Raw genomic sequence first — 24,788 nt, forward strand, 5'->3', positions numbered from 1 at the left:
CCACTCGACCGATGGCAGCGTGGGACTAGGGCCCAAAATGGAGTGCCGGGCTGCAAGGTGGCGGCCTGGACCACTCTAGGGTGGAACTAATAGAGCCGACCTGAGAGTCGGCAAAACAAGCAAGATGGCGGCGTGAGGCACTGGCAACCTCCCCATGAGCATATATCGCCCAGCTCACGCCAGTCTCGTGGGGCAATATCCCTCGTGGGGCAATATCCCCCGTGGGCCGGAAAGGGATTGGCATGCATCACTAATGAGTCGCTGCACATGACATGTGGCGGCCCGGGGTACTTACCCGTGGGGCATGGCACTGCCATGACAGTGCCTCCGCAAACTTTCAGGCAATTTCCCATGAGCCAGTAGCGCCCCTCCCCCAGGCGAAAAGTGCTTTGCGCTCCCAGAGGTGCTAATGGGCGTCGGGGAGAAAAGGGCAATTTTGTCCCTCCGAGTTTGGGAAGTAAGCAGGCAGTTTTTATTCTGCTTACATGTATGTTATGGGTTATCTTCATTTGGTATGTTGCCTGTGTCTCTGTTGTTACATTATAAAAGTTGCTATAAGACATGGCATTACTGTACTGTGATATAGCTGACTTCAATAAGCTTCTTGAAAATAGTCATTAGTATGACGAAAGCATTAATATTTAAAAAATCCTGAAGCAGTGAAAACTAATGGATTGCACAAAAATAGAAGTATCACAGATATGAGTATGTTACTGTATTGTGTTCCATTTTTACAGCATGCGATTTATAATTTTTTTAACAGTTTAATTTTCGCTTAGTCTTTTGGTGATTTTTTGTTTATGGACTTAACCAGCACAAAGTTGATGAAAAGCTGTATTGTGATACATGTGTGGCAATGCATCAGCGTTCTTGTCACGCCCTCTGTGAGTAATCGATTTGCTGGTGCAGTTAATGATGCAAGCAGCAGATTAAATGAGCGAATCTTCAGAACCCGGTCAATTGGTTAACAATGACAATGATGACTCTTCCAGGCAGACAAGTGGCTTTCAGTCCATAGGCCCAGTGCTGCGAATCCTACAACTTAAATATTGAGGGTCTCTCAGTGGCGAAGCGTTCAATCATCAACACTATCCACCACAAGGTTGACAGACCGTGGCTTGAAGAAACCCACATTGCAACAGATGAAGCTGGTCACTTCGCTATTGATCGATTTGATTTGCTATATCATGCACTTCATGCCAAACATGGTTGAGCTACCTATGTCTGTAACAACATGTTAGATGTAACGCTCGTCTTATCCATTTAACCATTGTAATGTTATACAGTTGGTTTCAAGATTGGAAGCATTTATAAACCACCAAGTGTAATCTGAGGGAACAACCTACTCCCATTTCTTTCTACCCAGCTATCAACATTGGTGACTTTAATAGCCACTATACAGACTGGGATGACTCACAATCCTAGAAGATAGTGATCGGTTACAAAGTTGGGCATCTAGTAACGACCTCGTCTTGTTTTCATGACCCTAAACAACGTGGCACCTTCCACTCAGCAAGATGGGGGTCAAGACTACTCACTTGACATCTGCTGGGTCACAATAATCAACAGTGACCTACAACAGTCCAGTATCATGGACTGTTCTCAATGACTTTCCACACCGTGAACACTGACCGTTGCTTAACCATGTCGATCTGTGACTACCACTCATCAAATGATAAGGAAAACTCGATGGAAAGCTAATTGGGCTTTGTTTACAGAGACTGTTGAACAAATTATTATTACTATCCCAAAGCATAACATCCCAATTAGGAACCTTATAAATATTTTTATGGAAGTCTGCAAAGCTGCAAAATCCATAATCCCTTTCGCCCCATGTACATGCCATATTGACGCTGTACAAACCCGAACCACCTTCAGTGAAAATAGCTTTCAGAGAAACCTTAAGACTGGTGTTGTCTTCCTTGATATGACAGCAGCTTATGACGCTGTCTGGCATACTGGTGCTGGCGAAAAATGTTGTGCCACCTGCTTGGTTGAAATACTGCTGCGGGACTGATATTTCAGAGTACACGTGGCTGATCGAACCAGGTTATGGAAATTCCAAATCAATGACCTTCCTTGGATCAGTTTTAGCACTACTGCTTTTTAATCCATACATAAACTGTCTACTTACTACCAGATTGCAGAAATTCGTCGATGGTGATGACAATGCTATTGCTACTCAAGCCAGTGCCTTTTCCGCCCTGGAAACCATGTTAATGATTTGAAACTTATGGCGGAGTGCGGCCTGAAATGTCTTCTTTCCTTCATCTTTCACTTGCACAATGCTAGTGCCTCTAATTAACTCTCAATCATCCTAAATAGTCAAGTTCTTCAACATGACGTTCAATCTTTAATATTTTACTATGTAGAGTATTGATATTTTCACTATATTTGGAGCATGACAGATACAATCTTAGAAAATATTGTAAGTAATTTGAAGCTTTGTGATTGACGTATATCCACTTCAGTTATGCACATACCATCCAAGTTTCTTGTATTCACCAGTCATCTAACCAGATGCATTTGAGAGTGGTAATGATCAATCACTGACTTTAGCAAAATATAGATAGTAATATACTTAAACATGCCTTGTTGTGTTCACGTCACAGAAAGAACAGAATGAAAAACACAGTGCAGTGAAAGAACAATTGAAGTACTGGCAGAAACTGCGCCACGATTTGGAAAGGGCTCGCCTGCTTGTCGAACTGATTCGCAAAAGAGAGAAGCTCAAAAGGGAAGAGGTAATTATTTTATTTTTGATATTGGAATGTTAAAAGCACTGCATACCTTCTTTGGGAATTGCAAGTGGTAGAATGACTAATATTGAGGAAAGATTTCCGCTGTGCACTAGATGTCGTAAGAATTGTAAATGTGTTGATATGGAACATGTTTCTGATCTCACTACAGCTTGCACATAGAAGAACCCTTTCCAATTATGATTCTACTGTCATTGTTTTTAAATAGCATAACTTTATTTAAAAAAAATAACACTACCATTATATTATAAATGTGTGGATTGCAGCTGCATTTTCCCACTTACCTGTAGCCTAATCTTGTTTTTTATGATAAAGCGAACAGACATAAGAACATAAAAAATAGGAGCAGGAATAGGCCATTGGACCCTTTTGAGCTTGCTCCGTCTTTAATTAAGATCATGGCTGATCTTCGCCCTCAGCTACACCTTCCCGCACTATCTCCATATCCCTTGATTTTCTTAATATCCAAAAATCTATTGATTTCTGCCTTGAATATACTCCACAACTGAGCATCCACAGCTCTGGGCTAGAGAATTCCAAAGATTTACAATCTTTTGAGTGAAGAAATTTTTCCTCATCTCAATCCTAAACAGCTGACGCCTTATTCTGAGACTGTGACCCCTAGGCAGAGAAGTGGAACTGAGTCCATGATTAAATCAGCCATGATCTTATTAAATGGCGGAGCAGGCTCGAGGGGCCAAATGGTCTACTCCTGCGCCTATTTCTTATGTTATGTAGTTATAGACTCCCCAGCCAGGGGAAACATATTACCCCGTCAAGCCCTGTAAGAATGCTTTGTTTCAATGAGATCAGACATGGTAGCTTATCTTTTAAATCAATCACTGATGCTGGACTGGGGAATCAATTCTCAAACTATTTCAATATGAAATAAATTGAGGAATGGGGTACATCTTTAATTGAAGCGCACAATTCCTTTAATGTACAGCGTTTGATTTAATTACACAGTGGCTTTGGAACTAGAGATTGGTTCTAAGTAAAGGATGCAGAATAGGCCATTTCTAGTATAGCTTGCTATTCGAGCTATTTGACTTGCTGTAGTCAGTTCCCTTCTCCAAAGTATAGTTTTGGTTTTGCTGCAGTATATAGATCAAGCTTAGTACAGCCTCGCATCACTGATATTAAATTGATGATCTCCAGTCTGTAGGAGAGATGCTTTGATTTTCTTTCTCACCTGTTTTCTACTTAAATGTGATATGAAATATTTGTTGTGTTTGCTGATTTGTACATCCAGCAGGAAATTTAGTGTGTTGTGCTCATTCATCATAGATGCAACAGATCATTCCTTTGAACTCCATCCTTGGTGAAGCAAAACTACATTTTCCTCTAAAAGTATTTTCTGAATTTAGTATTGTACATCTCAAAAACTAACCCCTTTTAATTGTCCACTCCTTCAAATTCTCCCTTAAAATTTTCCACACTTTCTGCCCCTCTGTTTAGTCCATTCCACATAATCACTATCCTCTGTGTAATGTCTAAACTGGCCATTTCAAGTTTGAGGGCATGTCGATTTTTAATTCACTTCAGAAGCTTGCCTTCTATTCTATACTATTCTATTCTACCTTGTGGACTAATCATTTATATAGTACAGTTTCATCAAATCTGCAGAATTTATCTTGTCAATAAGGTACTCGAAGGCTGGCCTTAGTACCACGCAGATTATGTTGCACACAAGTGCTTGTGAACTACAAGAATGATGGTACTCAGCCTTTTGATCAACAATTATATTGACCTCCATTTTCCAGTGGAACCACAAACTCTGCTTCCGAAATGCTGTTTCCTGTTCATGAGCAGACAGGCTCTGTGCCACATCTAAAAACACTTAACTAGTACTGTTAACTCTTTTAACATCTCTACCGTATTATGAATTAATCTATATTCTTTGACATTTCGCAGGTCAAAGTTCAGCAAGTTGCCTTAGAATTGCAACTTACACCATTTATTGTCTTTTTAAGACAAATTTTGGATCAACTTCAGGAAAGAGATCAAGCAAATATATTTGCACAACCTGTAAGCCTCAAAGAGGTAAGGCTTTTTTAGCCAGTGTGTAAATAGTATATGTTTATCACTAGTATCGATATCAAATATTTTAGGTAAACTTTCAAATATAAGCAATTAATTTGGCTGTTGTAAATTTACATTCTACTTAATTATTTTGAATCAAGTAAACTTAAATTATACTTAATTAACCTCCTCCCCCGGCCCCAAACTGGATAGTACTTGTTGAATATGAACATAGATTAACAGTATAGCCTAGATTTTTTGTTTCAGTAGAATTTAGACACATATCTTTGGTGTAGTTCCATCCATCAGAAATTGTGTCCAGACCCTTAGTGATTTTTCTGGCCAAGTCATTTGTATAATTTTGACAGACTCTGCCAGAGAGTCCACGGGAAGTGGTTGTGGGGAAGAGCTGCGGTATACCTCAAAGCTCTGGTGCAATAGATGCATCATTGCCGCAGCTTTAGTGTTGCTGGTATAAATTCAAAAACAATTTTATTTTGAATTTAGCACCAAAGATTAGTCAGTCGGTCACTCAGCCATCAACTGCATAGGCTTTTGGGCCATGGATCACATGATGGAAAATATGTTTGGATGACTTATTTTGATTATTTGGATATAATTTCAATACACGTGTTTGTGGGAAATCTAGTAGGCACGAATGTGGCTGAGTGTGTCTTTGCCCAGATTTCTGCTCCCGCTTATCCCAGTTCCACCCAGAAATCGTTTCATTTAAACTTAAACTTTTCCTCAGAATATTATGCATGGTTTTAACTTTTGTATTTAATCGAATGGTATTGGTACATTGGAATTCTGTGCATGATTCAGAATAACGTTTAAATTAGGTAGGTGTGGATCCAGTCATTCCACATAATTCAGAGGCCCCAAGTTTCCACATGATTTGCTCCTGATTTTTAGGAGCAACTGGTGTAGAACGGAGTATCTTAGAAATCGGAATTCTCCACATTTCGTTTCCTCCGGTTCTAGTCAGGTAGAACAGTTTCACTTTGGAACAGCATTTTTTTTTCAAAAGGGGGCGTGTCCAGCCACTGACGCCTGATTTCAAAGTTTCCACAGTGAAAACGTACTCCAAACTAACTTAGAATGGAGTAAGTAAAGATTTTTGTACGCTTGAAAAAACCTTGTCTACACTTTAAAAAATCAGGCGCAGGTTACAAATTAGGCGTCGGGAACGAGGTGGGGGGGGGGGGGGAAGGGAAGTCATTAAATTCTACAATCAATCCTTAGTTATACTTATACAAATATTATACAAATAAATCCAACCTGAATAAAAATTTATAAGCAAAGAAAAGATTAAATAAACCATGTTCCTACCTGTGTGAAAGTGCTTCAGGCAGCGGTGTGGCGTCAGTGTCTCGTCTCGACGGCAGCGGCAGGCAGCAAGCAGCCTTCGAGCTGAGCTGCAGTGCTTGAGGCAGGCCTTCATTCCCCGTGAAGATGCAGCACTCGGACGGACTTGAGGCCATTCGGCCATGGGATTGCAGCGGCGTCAGTGGCTGGCCGGGAGCCGACGAATGAACACAGGACACACGCAGCTGCAGATTTAAAATTCTTTCGGCCGTTCACCACGCTTATGGGGCGACGTCAGTGGCTCGAAGGCAGCCGAAGAATCAGGAGCGGACGTGAGGCCATTCGGCCATGGAATTGCAGCAGCGTCAGTGGCTGGCCGGGAGCCGAAGAAAGAACAGCAGCAGCCTTCGAGCTGTGAGGGGGACTGACTGAGGCCATTCGGCCATGGGATTGCAGCGGCGTCAGTGGCTGGTCGGGAGCTGAAGAAAGAACAGCAGCAGCCTTCGAGCTGTGAGGGGGACTGACTAGGCCATTTGGACAGGGAGAGGCAGCCACATCGACATCTTTATATTTAAATTTGCAGAATGGGTGCTGCATTGTCAACACCACATATAATGCAATGGTTTGCTTCCTCATGCAAGAAATTCTTTGTTCTTGGTGGACGTTGATCCATTGCAAAGTTGAATTGGCACTTTTATTTCTCCAAACGCACAGTCCTTAATTTGCAGGCACCGGTTCGGCAAGTTTAGCAGTGAAAAGCTGAACTCACTGATTTCAGCAGGTGATTTATTCAGCAGTGCTGCTAAAAGCACTCCCTCACACACACAAATATCAAGAAAATTAAAATACAAGCCTTTGCAGGGGTCCAAGAAACAAATCTTCATTTTTTCTGCAGTACTTTTAAAAATGGCTGAGTGCCAATGTTTACTTCAGACTGCGCATGCGCGAACGCTCCAACGCGCACGCGCAGGGTTGCCGGCACCAAGGAGCCTCATTTCAATTGTACCCGCCCCCTCCTACTTACAAAATCGGCGCGAGTGGTAGGCTCCGCCCCCTGTGCGCCGCGCCAAGCAGACATCGAGCTAGAATACTGCACTTTTTTTCCGGCGCGAAAAACAGGCGCCCAGCTCTGGGGTGCGCCTTTTTCGCCGCGTGTGGAAACTTGGGGCCAGAATCTGTAGAGAAAGCACTTCATATGCTACCTATGTTCGAAGGGAGAGTCTCATCTTTGGTACATAACAAACTATCACAAAATATATAATTAACTTAACATCATCTTGTTCTGTCAGTTTATTGGAAACTACTGTGCAAAAGCAATAGCTGATATTATTGCGGGCACACAACATTACTGGGTCTACTAATTTGGAAGGTTGTTCCCCTAATAAGGTCACTGCTAAAATTTAAAAACAAATCCACAAATCGAACACAAAGGATTTCATTATTAAAAGAGGTCTTGATGGTGAGACTCGCTCTTTAATGTACAAGTACGTTTTTGGGAGAGGTGGAAGAGGAAGGGTTCCCCTTCCCCTCTTTAAGGTGTCTATTGGACATTTAATTATTGTTGTCTTTTTTTTGTTGTTGCAAGGTTCCAGATTATTTAGAGTTTATTAAACATCCTATGGACTTTTCCACCATGAGGAAAAAACTAGAAACTCACTGTTACAAAACCCTTGATGAGTTTGAAACAGATTTTAACCTGGTCATAAACAACTGTATGAAGTATAATGCGAAGGAAACTATATTCTACCGGGCAGCAGTGAGATTGAGAGACATGGGAGGTTCCATATTAAGGTGTGCTCGACGCCAAGCTGAAAACAATGGGTATGACTATGAAACTGGAATGCATCTACCTGAATCACCAAATTTGGCAAACTTCTACCGCTTCTCCTGGGAGGATGGTAGGTATTCTGGCAATGCAGATTGGTGGGTAGGGGAGATATTATTTGTTTCTGTTATTTCACTGAAAAATATATTTCAAGTGGGGGACCAAGATTTTCTATTGATGGGCTCAAAAAATATTCAGTAAATTGTCCCAGATTTAAGCTATAATTTTGTCAAGATGGTTAGTGTTCAAACATGTAATTGCAATTTATTCTATTTAAAAAAAAACTTTAATCGAATACTGTAACTTCAGTTTTTAAATATTGCATATAGCAAGCCACATTTTAAATGTGTAGGGTTGCACATTAAATCAATCCTTACAGGGATTAAAAAAAATTGTCATGTTTTTCTGACTGGCTCAAATAAGGAATTTAGCTTATCTATTCCATTTCTGATTATTATAATAGAACAAGATTAGGTGCTCAGATTTATTTATGTGACTACAATACATACGTAATAAACATGTATTTAATTATGTAACTGGTATGTGAAAGGCAGACATTTATATTTTAAACAAAAAACACAAGCAGTACCACAGGAAAAACATTTTTAATTATCTTTTGAAAAATTATTTCAGCCATGTTCCTCAGCCATATGTTCCCATAAATCAGTTGCAACAGTGATTTCATTTTTTAATATCTTTTTGCAATGGTTTAGTCACCCATTTTTTTCACGTCATCCTCAGAAGTAAGAGATGTACCCAAAAAGAAACATAGGCATAGAGAGTAGAGAATATATTTAATAGGCATTCAAATAGAGTAGGACATACAGAAAGAGAGGTACCAGTACCGTGCTGTTATATATAGTGCCTTGAATGTAATAAACACACCTGTGACAGAGACTGTAGATCCTGCATTGGTCTCATCAGTCACCTTAGAACTCATTTTAGTATGGAAGCAAGTCATCCTCGACTTGGGGGGACTCCCTAAGAAGGAAGGAAACATCCAAAGTACTACATCGAAGCAGGGACAGACAAAAAATAATAGGGTAAGACTTTGAAGATGTAACTGAAGCCTTGGTCAAAGTGATTTGTATTGAGACCGTTTTTGAAGGTAGGGTAAGAGGTGGCACAAGAGAGGGATTTAGGGAAAATGTTCCAAACTGTAGAGTCAAGATGGCTGAAGGCTGTGCCATTTGAAGTAGAGGGAGGGGTGAGGCAGGGAAGGCCCGAGTTAGAAGAATGGAAGGTATACGCTGGCATATATGGCTCTAGGGGCTTGCAGAGGTAGGTGTCAATGATGCCATGGAATGATTTTTAAATAACAGTAAGGATTTTAAGTTCTGTATGTTAGGTTTTGGCATATTAGCATATAGAATTCTAGTACAATTGAGTTACTGCCAGAATTTGTTTTTTGGGGGAATGGAGTTTAAAATGTAGTGAATGTAATTAAAACTAAAACAACATTTACAAAATTAATTTTTCTCTTTGGAAGTTGAGGTTTAAATGTTTTAAATAATTAATATAACATTTTTGCAATGAATAGTGAGTGAAGTAGAAACAAGTCTGTTTGCCTTGGCTATCGGTGCGATGGAGTGTACTCATTTACAAATCAGAGAAGATTCCATAGCACTGGGGTCAAAAGAAAAAACAATGGGCTTGTAGGGTCTGCCCAGGCCAATAATATGACACCTAGAAAGAATGGCAGCTGTATACACTGTAGCATCAGCTCTGTTGCCTCTTAACAGCGAAGGGAGAAATTATCTGATTGTTTATGCCACCTAAGACAGTAACCATCGTTTTTACTGTGTAGTTTTGCTGAAGTAGTAACTGCAGTGCAGTTAGCATTGGACATGTTCCTGTAGTTATTGAGTCCTTACAACAAGGTGGAATTAGTTTACACCATGTATTCAATATAATCAAGTGAGAAAGGTTTAAGGGTTCAAGTCGCTAATACTGAGATATGTGGATATATATATATGTATATATATATATGTTTATAAAATAGATTTATTTACATAATCTTTTTGTAGATGCTGTTGGATTATTACCTAAATTTAAAGATGCTTGGTTTTATAATTTAATTTAGTCTATATATCATCTATGCTGATACCTTTCTGATTCCATAAAGAAATCATGACAATCTGGAAAAAATAAAAATGGTCTGAAATTAGTACCTCAAAATATTACATATCAAGTATGGAAATAATGGCCCGTAATTTGCGGCCCCAATGAGCGGGCACGAGATGCGCACGCGCCCGTAGGAACCACGTTAGTTCCGGATTAGGTATACACTGCATGTGCGCTAAAACCCAGAACTTGCAATCTGTCGAGATCATCCACATCCCGGGAAAAGAAGCCCAACATCTGCCCAGTGAATGCCCGTGAAATTCTTAGCCTGGTAAAAGCAGGCATAAGAGTTTTTAAAAAACAGAAAAATAAAATTTTATCAATAATTTATACAAGTTTATTTTTAGCCCATTTATGGTTACTGTCTTAGGTGGCATAAACAATCAGATAATTTCTCCCTTCGCTGTTAAGAGGCAACAGAGCTGATGCTACAGTGTATACAGCTGCCATTCTTTCTAGGTGTCATATTATTGGCCTGGGCAGACCCTACAAGCCCATTGTTTTTTCTTTTGACCCCAGTGCTATGGAATCTTCTCTGATTTGTAAATGAGTACACTCCATCGCACCGATAGCCAAGGCAAACAGACTTGTTTCTACTTCACTCACTATTCATTGCAAAAATGTTATATTAATTATTTAAAACATTTAAACCTCAACTTCCAAAGAGAAAAATTAATTTTGTAAATGTTGTTTTAGTTTTAATTACATTCACTACATTTTAAACTCCATTCCCCCAAAAAACAAATTCTGGCAGTAACTCAATTGTACTAGAATTCTATATGCTAATATGCCAAAACCTAACATACAGAACTTAAAATCCTTAAGTTTTTGTTTTAAATATTTAATTAAATGCCATTTTAATTTTAAATGTGATTTTTTTAATTATTTGAAATGTAGAGGTATTTTGGGGGGTATTCCCAATCATACATATGGGGTTTCCGTACATACGTATGAATGGGGATCCCCATAAGTATGAATGGGGATCCCCTTCTGTCATTTGTTGGGCCAGCCCACGTGATCTCAGGGGTGCTTGCGAACTGTCTGCGCCTCTGGGATACGTGGGCCTCTACACGCGGACACCCGGAGAGACCCAAGACCGCAAATCTACGGACCACCAGATACGCGGGCATTTTATTTGCAAATCGGAGGCATTTCCCCGCAGGAAGCCTCCGACTACAAATTCATGGTCAAAATATTGCTTGAAATTAATTTCACTTCTAGACCATATAATCCATTTCAACCATTATCCATCATGTTTAACCATTAATCTAAATGATAATTGAAGTATTCATGTTGCATTTGATTTTCTGATAATGGACACCTCAGATTGTTAGCCCTGTGACATCATGTGCTTGTTAATCCCCAGTTTCCGTCATCAGTTGAGCCTATTGCATTGAATTAGATGTAATTTCGTCGCATTCAAACATCACTGATGTTTTCAGTCATTTGGCGTTTATATTGCTAAATTGTAAGCAGGAGGCAAAGTTTGAGACTGAAATACATTAAAGTTAATGCACAAAGCTTTACATGTAATGCTGTTAAATATTGGATGTTACTTCATTTATGCGTTCAATGACGGGACATTTTCTGTAATTTTTGTAACCATTGATTAGATTATTGTGATCTGAAATTATAATTCATTTAGGATTCAATCATAAATGATTAACTTCAGTCTGTAGGTTTTATTTTTTTGATTTTATTTTTAAAATGTTAATATTTTCATTATCATTCTTTGTTTAATAGTGCATTACTGATCTTTCACATATAGTAAATAGATCCACTAGCTGTGTAGTCAAAATATTAATTCTATGAATTCATATGTGTAAATGTCAAGATCATAAGAATTAGGAGCAGGAGTAGGCCATACTGCCCTTCACGCCTGCTCCAGATGTTGGCTTCAGTCTGATGCTTAAAATACTCCTTTCATGTATTTTAATCATAATGCAAACCAGACTAAGAAAATTAAAAGCAGAATATACATTGCTGACCATGGGGAATTCTTGGATTCATTATATGTTTTGATTTGTTCTTCAGTGGATAACATGCTGATACCAGAGAACCGAGCCCATCTGTCGCTGGAGGACCAGCTGAAAGAATTGTTAGATAAATTGGACATAACGTGTACCATGAAGTCGAGTGGAGCTAGATCAAAACGCGTAAGATTACTGAGGAGAGAAATTAACAGCATCAGGCATAAACTGGCACAACAGCAGCATCTGCATAACGGCAACTACTCTGAATTGTCGAAGGAGGATAACGAAAAACCACTGGCTGAAGGCCACGAGGATAGTGCTGAGAGAGGTGTGGTATATTTTACTGCATGTCATTGCTATGTATTTTTTTTTAAATGCACCATAGATCTCCAGAACAAGAAGGTATAATTACAAACTAATCTGAGGACTGATGTCAGACAATACCTTTTAATGCAGACATTGATTAATACCTGAACTGGTCTTCTGAGTAGGGTAGTGAAGATTTTTTAAAAACTCTGGAATAATTCAAGAGGCAGAAGGATGGTGTTCTTGAAGAAAAACATTTGCCTGATGAGTCATTTAGATTCCTTCATCTTTACAGTGCAGTCAGTTAGCATAGAACATTTTCATGTTTTTATTGTGTTCTTACAACTAGTTTACATCATGCATTCAATATAACCAAACAGGAAGGATTTAAGATTTAGATCACACACCTGAGATATGTGGATATACAAGTGTTTAAAATAGATTTATCCATTGAAAGAATTTGGAAATAAGATTGTAAGAGATCTGCTTAGAGACAGTGAGATAAGTGTTTTTGATTGATTTCTGGAAAATAAATAGTACTTTACCCCCTGTAAATAGATCCATACATACCAGTTCCATAAATAAGTTTATGCATGTAATACAGGAGATCTTTACTGTTCATGACTTTTTAATAGTGAAGGACAAGAAATAGATAAAACTTCAGTTTAATCTTTTTATTTGCATCTTTTCTTCTCTAGCAAATATCTACAACAGCATCTAGTGTACTTTAAGTGGAACCTATTGGATAAATATTTTAAATTCAGGACTTTATTTTAGAACCTCCTTCCAAACTGGAATAATTGGGCAGTTCTTCCAGAAGTTGCTACTGTTCGTATGAACAGTTGTTATTTAGACGGCAATCACAAACAAATAAAAAGAAAGGCAGTTGCTGTAATTATTTAGAGTATATTACATAAAGACTCCCCTTTTGAATTTGTAATTGTTTCAAAAGTTTAACGTGCCATATAATGTAAGACACTGTAACCAATCCCTCGAATACAGTATCCATTGATTTTATTATTTCAGAAAAAGTTGTAGTTCGTACTTTTATCTTTCATTTGATGATTGTACCAAAAGATAATGCTGTTTACTTTATAAAACTAGTTTTCATAGGCATTTTCATTCTCGGTAAATTTCCTATTGATACATCAGATTGTGAGAGAATGTGGGTGTATAAACAGCAAGCCTTGGCAGGCTCAATGAATAATGTCAGTGTTGTGCCAATTGAAAACATTTCTAAAAGTTGAAGTCACGAGTGCATGCTAGGAGATGTAACCTGGCAACATGAATCTTTTCAACTGACAGTGATTGGTCTGGGAAGCTGTATGAATTCAATGCTCATACTTCTCATATAGAACAGACTTCCAATGGAAGCCGTCGTTTAAGTACAGAAAATGCTATGCATAAGTTTCAATATTTTTCTTGTAAATAACATCATTTTTGTCTTTTATACTCCAAATCTTATTTCCAGTGGTAAATACTCAGCACCGGCACTAATGTTTTTCAAAAAATATTTGGAGCGATTTAATTTGCTCGCTTTGGCCTACTTTTTATTAGTAAATTTAATTTACTGCTTAATCTTGATTGGTCTTTACTGGTAGTTTTTATTCTCAATCTCTCCTCACGTTTGTTTCATGCATTCCCTACCTCTTCCATTGTGATTTGTTGCTGTTTGGCTAAAATTCCATATTCACAAATCAGTTTCAAATGTTACAGTCTCCTGTGGCATTGCACATGGTAAGTCAGAGGATATGATGTTTTATAAGCTTAGGGCTATTATATCATGTACTACAGAATGTATTATTTTGCTAATAAGACAGAACCTTTAAGGCCATTAAGTCTTAATTGCTAATAGAGTCTCACATCATTTGTTGTTTCATTGAGAGTTTGCAAATTGGAATGTGCTTGTCTGTTTCAGGCTCCAGTTTAGAAGCATATAGCATTATAAGATTGTTTTGCATCTGAAATATAACATGCAGAGAGTACATTTTTTATTAGATACTAGTAGTGATTATTCCATGGTGCTGTTCGTGGTAAGACAGAGAATGCTCAATTTTAGAAGGATGCAAATATGATGCCCTGTAAATAGAATGTATCTGTGTGTCTCTTTAAGGGTAAAAGATGTAATTGCTCTGCATTCTTGAAATGAATGGTAGGTTAATTTACTGGTCAGGGTTGTAGATGTAAATCCTGGGTTGTTTGATTGACAACTCAATTAAAAAGGTGGCGACAGCATGGGACCAGTGTAGTCTTGGAAAGTGGAATTGAAGCACATGGGGTTAAAAATGCGAAACATTATACATCTCACAATATAACATAAATAAATAATCTATATGTACCCCTCAAACAACATCACAAAAACAGATTATCGGATCATTATCTCATTGCAGTTCGTGGGACTTTGCTGTGCACAACTTGGCTGCCGTGTTTCCTACATTAAAACATCATCATAGGCAGTCCCTCGAAGCGAGGATGACTTGCTTCCATGCCAAAAAGGAATGAGTTCTCAGGTGTTTCAATGAAGGACTTAATATTCCAGATCCAGAACTACATTTGAAGGGTGGAAGATGCCTGTGCGTGGAATATTTTTAACACGTGGCTGTTGCACACCAGCCACCGGACGGGCTTGACAAAGCTAGGTCTTGGTCCAGTGGCAAGCATTACCCAAGACAACTGGAGACCAACTCTGCTGCACGGACCGAGCACGCACACCTATAGCAGTGTGGGCTGGCTCGTGCTGCCCCTGGGCCCTCGCCTCTCCTAGGCCCCAAGACTCACACCTCTCCTGGGCCCCGGTCACTTCCTTCTACAAACTCTTGCCTCTCCTTTGCCCCTCCTGCTGTGCTTGCCCTGACATCGCAGCCGTTACCCTCCTGCAGTGATATGCCGCTGCACGCTGCTCCCTCTGATGGCCCCGGCCTGCTGATGGTCTTGCAAGCCAGGGCCGTGCCGATTCCCGGGCCGGGCCACCGCACGCTGCTCCCTCTAATGCAGCCTTTCAATCACAGTAAATCCTCTTCATTAAAACAGTAACTACATTTCAAACGTATTTCATTGGCTGTAAAGTGCTTTGGGAAGTCCTGAGGTTATGAAAGGCGCTATTAAAATGCAAGTCTTTTTTAAGTTGTGTTGTGACTTTTTAATCCCTTCAGCCTCTCAAAAGCTTGGACTTGATATTTTTGCCCAGATGCACTTGGAAAGGTTTAAGTTAATTAAGGAGAGCTAGCACGGATTTGTAAAAGGCAGATTGTGTTTGATTGATCTAATTGAATCTTTTGATGAAAGAGAGGTTTGATGAAGGGAATGCAGTGGATGTTGCCTTTATGGATTTTAGGAAGGCGTATGACAAAGTGCCACATAAAAGGCTAGTTAACAAAATTAAGGCTCATGGGATAGGAGTGTCAGTGTCTGTTTGGATAAGAAATTGGCTTAAGGACAGAAAACAGCGAGTTGTGGTGAATGGTTGTTTTTCAGACTGGAGGATGGTGGACAGTGGTGTTCCCCGATGGTCAGTGCCACAACCACTGCTTTTTTGATATATATACGAATGACTTGGATATTGAAACACAGAGTAAAATTTTAAAATTTGCATATGATACCAAACTTGGAGTGTGGCAAACTAGAGGATGATATCGGTCGACTGCAACAGGACATAGATAGGCTGGCAGAATGGGCAGGCAAGTGGCAGATGGAATTTAATACAGAGAAGTGTGAGGTGATGCATTTTGGCAGAAGGGATAGGGAGAGGCAATATAGAGTGTGCAGGCATAGAGGGACCTGGGGGTTCATGTGCATAGATCTTTGAAGGTGGCAGGACATATTGAGAGAGTAGTTAGCAAAGCATATGGGATCCAGGGCTTCATAAATAGAGGTATTGAGTACAAAATCAAGGAAGTTATGCTGAACCTTTATAAAGCTCTGGTTAGGCCACAACTGGAGTATTGCATCCAGATCTGGTCACCACACTTTAGGAAAGATGTGAAAGTCATTGAGAAGGTGCAGAGATTTGCCAGAATGGTTCCAGGGATGAGAGATTTTAGCGACAAGGTTAGGTTGGAGAAGCTGGACTTGTACTCCTTGAAGCAAAGGAGGTTGAGGGGAGATTTGATAGAGGTATACAAGATTATGACAGGTTTAGTTAAGTAGACAAAGAAAAGCTATTCCCATTAGCTGATGGTACAAGGACCTAGGGACACAGATTTAATATTGTGGCCAAGAGATACAGGGGGATGTGAGGAAGAACTTTTTTTACGCAGCAAGTGGTAATGACCTGGAACTCGCTGCCTACGAGAGTGGTGGAAGCGGAGATGATCAATGATTTCAAAAAGAAATTGGATAGGCAATTGGGGGAAATAAACTTGCAGGGCTACAGGGATAGAGCGGGGGAATGGGACTGACTGGATTGTTCTACAGAGAGCTGGTATGGACTCGATGGGCCGAATGGCCTCCTTCTGTGACGTAATGACTCGTATTAGCTAATTGCGTATTGCACAATCTAAGCATGTGCAGCATGCATCAATGCTATCTAGTCAGCTCATATGAATATTTTTTGTTAGCTTCCAGCAGTTTCTGTAGTGTCCCCCCCCCCCAAAATGGAAAAATTAGAGAGAAAATCAAAAGGCTTTATTCAAAAAAAAGTTTGTGTTGTATTTTTTTTAAACACAGAGGCTGTGATTTGTTGTGAAAAATGATAGACTGCACTAAATACATACCTTTTTTGTGTTCCATAAACTTCAGAATATGTAGTACGCTGAAAAAAAATGGTGTCTTCCTCATGCTAACTTTTGTTTATTTTTTAACAAACATGCTGGGCCTGAATTTGTGGTTGGGGGCCGATGCCTCGAGAATAAACTACGCCCTAACCTGATGGTCCTGGATCCATGGAGAATCGTGCTCCTGGATCCTCTGCGGGTACGCCAATGTAGAGGCCCACGTATCCCAGGGGCACAGGTGGTTCACCTAGGTCGGGCCAACTAATTAGAAAGGGGATTCCCATTATACTTATATGGAATACATTTACATACGGAGTCCCCATAAGCATAATAGAAATCACCTAAAAATACATGTAGACAACACTGAAATAAAAAATGTCATGTTTAAAATTAATTCAAATGCAATTTAATTAAACATTTAAAACAACATTTATTTTTCAAAATAAATGTTTATTTTGAAAAATAAATGTAAACATTTTTCAAGGGGCCAAAAATAACCTAAACTTATTTTTGGCAAATAGCTCAACTCTCCACCAGCGAATGTTCATTTCCTGGGGATGCGGATGATCTGTCAAGAAGATTCTCGACAGATCGCAATTTCTGGGTTTACGCACATGCACAGCGCATGTGGAACCCGGATCGTATGGCCGCGTACGCACTGTGTATGCAGTCGTAGGCCCCCAGAAAATCCAGGCCATTGAATTTTGAAGCCTCGATCAACTTTTCTTGACGGGAAATGTAAACATCCTAATAACCGATGCTTGTATCATGGGACACAGACAGACTGAGAAAAACACAGTGAGAGCTGGATGGACAGTGGCTTTCCTTGTCCTAATTTTACTTTTTTTAAAGAATCGAATTTTGAAAGCAAACAAAGCTCTGAGGCAAATGGATAGGAGGGGGAGGATAGAAACAGGGTGATGGTGAAAAGGCCTCTAGCCTCTCGCCACCGGCTCTGGAACAGTGTAAGGGGAATGATTGGAGGCTTAAGAGTAATGTGGGTGGGAAGGATTATGGGGTTGAATGGGTAGATCGAAGGAGAAGAGGTAGCAGTAGTGATGGGAGTGAGGGGTTGTAGAAAGGGAATGGGTTAGGGAGAAGCACCAATAATAGGAGAGGGGATAGGATAGGAGATGGAGAGGCAATCTTGTCTTTAAGAGTTAGGGAGCGAGTCAACCAGACACAGAAAAATAGCAACATGAATAAAATAGATGGGTAGAAGAGAAACCATGGAGTAGATTTTCAACTGTGGATTGGCTGCCTGTTATAAAAACGGCCCAGTTTTCATTTATGGTTTTTATAATGAGCAGGCAATCCACCATGCCAATGAGACGCCCAGGCAGCAAGTTAAAACTCTATCCCCATATTCTTTGACTTAACATATACAATGCTATGGGAGATCCACTACTTTTTTTTTTGAAGTTTGTAACCCATACGAAGAACAGCCCAGCACTTGTATAATTGTCATTTGCTGCAAAGGTGATTTTAAAAAAATGCATATAGAAAAGAAGTCCTGGAAGAACAATATGTGAATTTTAAGTATTCTTAGATACATATTTTGGGTTTTAAGGTTGGATTAGGTACTATGAATCTTGGCTTTGATATTCATTATTTGGAATAATCAGAGTCGTTAAATAATGTTTGGAAAATGCACAAGTTAATTTAATGAAACAATGCAAATGTTTGAGAGTAGAATAAACTGGATGTAAATTTGGAAAAATGGGTATAATTCTTTTTCTCCCTCCTCCCCACAGAGGATTCAAAATCTTCACTGCCACCTACATTAGAACCTACGGGACCGGCACCTTCACCCTCAGACTCTGAAACCCACACAGACCCTCCTACCCTCAAACCTGTGAGTGAGAGCAGGGCACACAGCAGACTGCACAAACGAATTAAATCTGACAGTGATGTTCTCAACAGAAAAACACTACAAAAGGAAGCCCTTGGCACTCATACTCTTCAGCGTCTTCTCAGTGACAGTGGTGTAAATGGTCTAGCTCTCCCTACCTCAGACACAGCAGCTCAGTCAGTCAATGAAGTGGGCAGACGTACATCTGTTCTTTTCAGGAAGGGCAAAAATGGAGTAAAGTTACAGAAGGGCTCTGGCCAGCCAGTGGAGAATGGAGACAGCCAGCACCAAACAGAACAGTTGGCTCTGAATACTTCACCAGGGGCACTCTCAAAACTACAGAGTTTACGTCAGTCAAGGAAACGACCCCAAAGTCTGAGCTGCAGCTCAGACAGTGAAAGTGAGAAATCTCCATGCACGCCTACAGAACTAGGTAATCCTTCTCCGTTGCTTTTCTCCGCAGAAGTGCTGTTTGTCAGCAGCTGAACCTCCTTGTTTGGACAGCTTAAAAATCTCGTCCATGGATTTCTTTGTAGCCACTATGTGTGCTGCTCTGTGGTCAGTCAACAGCTGTTATTTAGCAGGGCGAGTCAGTCTGTTGGGTTTTCTTTATTTAAAATAAGCATTTTATATTGGAGGACTATGTTTTGCTGAAACTTTGTATATTTATCTGCACAGGGCTTTCAAATGGGTTTGGAAAACACCCCCAGTTATTAAATGCAGAGTGCTACTCAGATTCTGAGTGTAGTTCCAGTCTTGGAAGCAATGGGGCATTCGACAGTAACAGGTAATTATTAAAACCTGAAAACACTACAAAGTTATGCTGACTCCTATGCATGTAATAGATCATGTGATCATAAAGATTAATTAAATGTGCATATTTGTTGGGGAATTGGGTGGCTCATGAAGGCTGTTTTTCACCTCTAGGGCGTAGGTAGAAACATAGAAAATAAGTGCAGGAGCTGGCCATTCAGCCCTTGGAGCCTGCACCACCATTCAATATGATCATGGCTGATCATGCAACTTCAGTACCCCATTCCTGCTGTCTCTCCATATCCCTTGATTGCTTTAGCCATGACTAACTCCCTTTTGAATATATCCAACGAACTGGACTCGACAACTTTCTGTGGTAGAGAATTCCACGAGCCCACAACTCTCTGGGTGAGGAAGTTTCTTCTCATCTCGGTCCTAAATGGATACCCCTTATCCTTAGACTGTGACCCTGGTTCTGGACTTCCCCAACATCGGGAACGTTCTTCCTGCATCTAACCTGTCCAATCTCGTCAGAATTTTATATGTTTCTATGAGATCCCCTCTCATTCTTCTAAATTCTATTGAATACAAGCCTAATCGATCCAGTCTTTCTTCATATGTCAGTCGTGTCATCCCGAGAATCTGGTGAACCTTCGCTGCACTCCCTCAATAGCAAGAATGTCCTTCCTCAGATTAGGAGACCACAACTGTACACAATATTCAAGGTGTGGCCTTACCAAGGCCCTGTACAACTGTAGTAAGACCTTCCTGCTCCTCCACTCGAATCCTCTCGCTATGAAGGCCAACATGCCATTTGCCGCCTTCAGCGCCTGCTACACCTGTATGCCAACCTTCAATGACTGATGTACCATGACACCTAGGTCTCGTTGCACCTCCCCTTTTACCAATCTGTCACCATTCAGATAATAATCAGCCCTCCTGATTTTACCACCAAAGTGGATAACCTCACATTTATCCACATTATACCGCATCTGCCATTTATTTGCCCACTCACCTAACCTGTCCAAGTCACCCTGCAGCCTCTTAGCATCCTCCTCACAGCTCACACTGCCACCCAGCTTAGTGTCATCTGCAAACTTGGAGATATTACATTCAGTTCCTTCGTCTAAATCATTAATATATATATTGTAAATAGCTGGGGTCCCAGCACTGAACCTTGCGGCACCCCACTAGTCACTGCCTGCCATTCTGAAAACGACCCGTTTATTCCTACTCTCTGCTTCCTATCTGCCAACCAGTTCTCTATCTACGTCAGTACATTACCCCCAATACCATGTGCTTGTATGCACTTGTTTCCCTTCTGACTATACAAAAACTTGCAATAATAACTACCAAAACTAAGTTGGCTTTGAGATACTATAAGGATGGTTGGTACAGGAAATGAAAATGTTACACTCATACATTTGCGAGTGAGGCACATCTTGGGACATTATATAGTGACCTGAATCCTCTGCTACATCTGACCTTGATGTTTCACTTGTACATGGTTGGTTTGATAAATGAAAAAGTTACACTAACGCAGTTGGGACATTGTAGAGGAAGTTTAATATTGAACATACCTTGATGCCAACATGAATTTCAGCAAGTGAGAAAAATCTTTACTTCTCCAGCACTAATACCTCTCAATCGAGTACAAAATTCCCCTGCAGATTAAATAAAAGGAATATAAATTAAGGTGTTTTTTCTAAAGCATTGCCATAGAAATTGTGGTCAGTCATACTAGTATACAATCTTAACATACATAACTTATTTAGCAATGGATATGCACCCTCTTCTAACAGAGTAGGCGATCTGCAGACATTGCATCATGTTTTGGTACTCCAGTATGTTCTAATGTTTCATATAGGCAGTGCAATATGCTGCAATACACATTTTGTTGTAGTTTGTGTAGGGTGTAATCTGTGTACCGAGAATATTTCATTAACCATTTTATTTTAAAAAATGCAGTATATGAAAAAATGATGGAAAGCATTTGAATATAACATTCTGCACATTAAAAATGAAAGGGGAACTAAGCCAGATTTAAACACACATATTACATGTCAAATTATTTTGTACAACTTAAAATGATTTTTTGTGATGAAAACTTCCACCAGACCACTTTAACCGGCTTAGTGGATTCCTACTTATTGGTAAAACACATTAAACAAAACCTCTGACTATTTTCCGTGTAAAACCCCTATTGAATTTCTATTCTGAATGGAGAACTGGAAGAAATACCAAATTTGGATTGCCTCTTCCCCAAGCAAGTCACAAATTCTTAATACAATCCAATTTTTCTGCAAAGATCGTAGTAGCTTTAGCCATCGACATTAGAATTTGTCAGTTTATTTAAAGCTTGTCCCCATTTTCAGTTTTCGTTTTCTCTTCGGGATTACCTGACTGCGAGGGGAGCTAGGTGACTTGCTCCCTTCTATTTATGTTGCCCGTGATTCCGTTGCTAGTGAGTGTGAATCAAAGACAGTCGCTGACTTTCTCATACTTGTACAACAGTTGGAAAAAATCAAGGAGGTTACTTTTCTCAGTTTAGTGGTCTGAGGTGATGAACTCATGGGCAATAAACACAAAGGGTTAGAAATTGCCCCCGCCCAAAACAGGGCGCTCCCACCTCGTTGCAATGGTTTTAACGCAGTTGCGGTTCAGGTCGGCTCTTGCGCAACATTCAGCTCTTTGTTGTTTTTTTCATGCATCCGGAACACGATCATAATGGGGGCGCGGTGACAACACCTGAGGGGCGGACATGTGGCGGTGACAGCAACTGAGGGGCGGACATGTGGCGGTGACAGCAACTGAGGGGCGGACATGTGGCGGTGACAGCAACTGAGGGGCAGACATGTGGCGGTGACAGCAACTGAGGGGCGGACATGTGGCGGTGACAACAACTGAGGGGCGGACATGTGGCGGTGACAACAACTGAGGGGCAGACATGTGGCGGTGACAACACCTGAGGGGCGGACATGTGGCGGTGACAACACCTGAGGGGCGGACATGTGGCGGTGACAGCAACTGAGGGGCGGACATGTGGCGGTGACAACAACTGAGGGGCGGACATGTGGCGGTGACAACAACTGAGGGGCGGACATGTGGCGGTGACAACAACTGAGGGGCGGACATGTGGCGGTGACAGCAACTGAGGGGCGGACATGTGGCGGTGACAACAACTGAGGGGCGGACATGTGGCGGTGACAACACCTGAGGGGCGGACATGTGGCGGTGACAGCAACTGAGGGGCGGATATGTGGCGGTGACAGCAACTGAGGGGCAGAAGATGGGTGCGGAGCGGAGTCACCGCCGCGATGCCATCATCACGGCGCAGCGTCACCACGGCTCTCCCCTTCACTTTAAGGGGAGAGCCTCCGCGATTTTTAAACTCTAGGCCTCCAGGTTGGTGGCCCGGCTGAACCCGAGGTTGTGGGGGGGGCATAATTGTTGTATGGCGGCAATGGCAGTGCATTCTCCTCCTTAAGGGAAGCCATACCACCGCTGCAGAAGGCCTCAGCCTTACTGAACCACCGGGAAAAGGCTTGTTTTGACATTGCAGGGTAGGCCAAAGATTTTCCAAGGGGAATGTCGTCGTCAGTGGGGTAGATCAGCGGTGCGCATTGTGATGATGCACTTAACATGGATCGGCAGCAGCGGAGCGGTAGGGAGCGGATTGGGGCACCACTGGGAAAACTCGGGAGGGCAATTGGGCTAGCAGCGGCCATTCCACCAAAAGTCGTCGGCCAGTGCATACTGCAGCGTGGCCGCCGATTTGTGGTGGTAACAGGCCTTGAGGAGAGGAGCAATTTCAGCCCCAAAGCCCTTTTCTATCACTTAGTACCACAGCAACTTAATACACTAGCATGCTGCACTATCAGGCTCCTCGGTGCTTTCTTGGAACAGAACGTCCATTAAGATGTGACTTGTGTACAACCACTTAAAAAAATATGAACAGCTGCAGCCGCCTTCATATAATCTTTTACTGTATTAGTGGTAAAGTTTCAGTGTTTTCACTCAATTCTGAAACATGCTGCAATTTAGAGTATGATGGGCTATTATAGTTGACAGGATGCATGAAAAACATGTAATTGTGAGTACTCTGGTAATAGCAGAAAAGTGTTCTCAGTCCCACGTGTGAGAGTTAATATCTGAGTCATAGTCAGCATAACAAATATTTTCATAATAGCAAAGTGTAGTAACCTGCTTTCATTCTGTTGCTGAATGAATCACTTTTACTTCTCTGCCGATCAACTACTGTTGCTTATTACCTCATATTTATGGAGTGTGTCTTCAAAAACAAGTTTTTGAAATAAATTTGTGTCCATTAGCTTTGGAAATATTATCCGTGATTAATATTGTATTTCCTCTTTTAGTGGCTTGTCTCCACCCAAACGTAGTCGAGGGAAGCCAGCTCTTGCTCGAGTGCACTATCTTGACAATGGCAATAGGGATGTATCTTGTGGAGATTACAGTACATCAGGTACATTGCACAGCAGTAAGAACTTCCTACTAAGCTTTATTTGGCTGTAAGAATAACATAACAAGAAATAGTTGACTGTGAAATAAATATTACTAATGAGGCAGTGTGAAGCATGCCAGAAGGATAAGGGAAACCTGTCTCTCTAATTTTACCAATGTGTAGTTACTATGGGGTCAAGTATCGGGCTGCACCTAGAACAGCGCAGCCCCCGCGAGCCACGTCTGATTTCTGCGCTCAAAACCGCGCTGACACCGCGCTGAAAACTTACCTCGGTATTCGCAACTCCCTCAGGTCGATCCAGGCCCTCGGCGCGTCGCGGCGCAGCACGAGCTGTGGGGGCACGGAGCCAGGTCCCTGCGCTGAAAACAGTGCCGGGACCTCTGCACATGTGCGCTACAGTGGGCGCGCATGTGCAGTAGCTCCAGGCGCCCAAAACTGTGTGGGAGGGGCCCGAAGCACGCCGCCCCTAGCCCTGGCCGAATGGCCTCACTGGGGCGGCGAAGATCAGGCTGCACCTCTCTCCTCTTCAGCTCCTGCTCTGGCTGTGTGGGCTTCAGCTTCCTCCCCTGTTCAGTTCACGCTCCCTCTGGCTCTTCAACACCCCCCCACCCCCCCTGCTCCGCTGCCTGAGCCCCCCAGCTCCCGCTCCGCTGCTCGACCCCCCCCCCCCC

At 41.2% G+C, this 24,788-nt stretch overlaps 1 protein-coding gene across 5 annotated transcripts in view; it reads left to right on the forward strand.

Annotated features, from left to right (window-relative positions):
- Window positions 1-24,788, forward strand: part of brpf3b (bromodomain and PHD finger containing, 3b) — a 75,158-nt gene that overhangs the window by 44,681 nt on the left and 5,689 nt on the right. For all 5 annotated transcript variants that reach the window (XM_070858960.1, XM_070858962.1, XM_070858964.1 and 2 more), the window contains exons 4-10: window positions 2,613-2,744; window positions 4,674-4,802; window positions 7,675-7,987; window positions 12,073-12,339; window positions 18,784-19,314; window positions 19,560-19,668; window positions 24,011-24,117. In XM_070858960.1, coding sequence (XP_070715061.1) covers window positions 2,613-2,744; window positions 4,674-4,802; window positions 7,675-7,987; window positions 12,073-12,339; window positions 18,784-19,314; window positions 19,560-19,668; window positions 24,011-24,117 — 1,588 coding nt within the window. The remainder of the gene's footprint in view (window positions 1-2,612; window positions 2,745-4,673; window positions 4,803-7,674; window positions 7,988-12,072; window positions 12,340-18,783; window positions 19,315-19,559; window positions 19,669-24,010; window positions 24,118-24,788) is intronic.

Source organism: Pristiophorus japonicus, chromosome 17, assembly GCF_044704955.1.
Source record: "Pristiophorus japonicus isolate sPriJap1 chromosome 17, sPriJap1.hap1, whole genome shotgun sequence".
In the NCBI taxonomy this organism is placed as follows: domain Eukaryota; kingdom Metazoa; phylum Chordata; class Chondrichthyes; family Pristiophoridae; genus Pristiophorus; species Pristiophorus japonicus.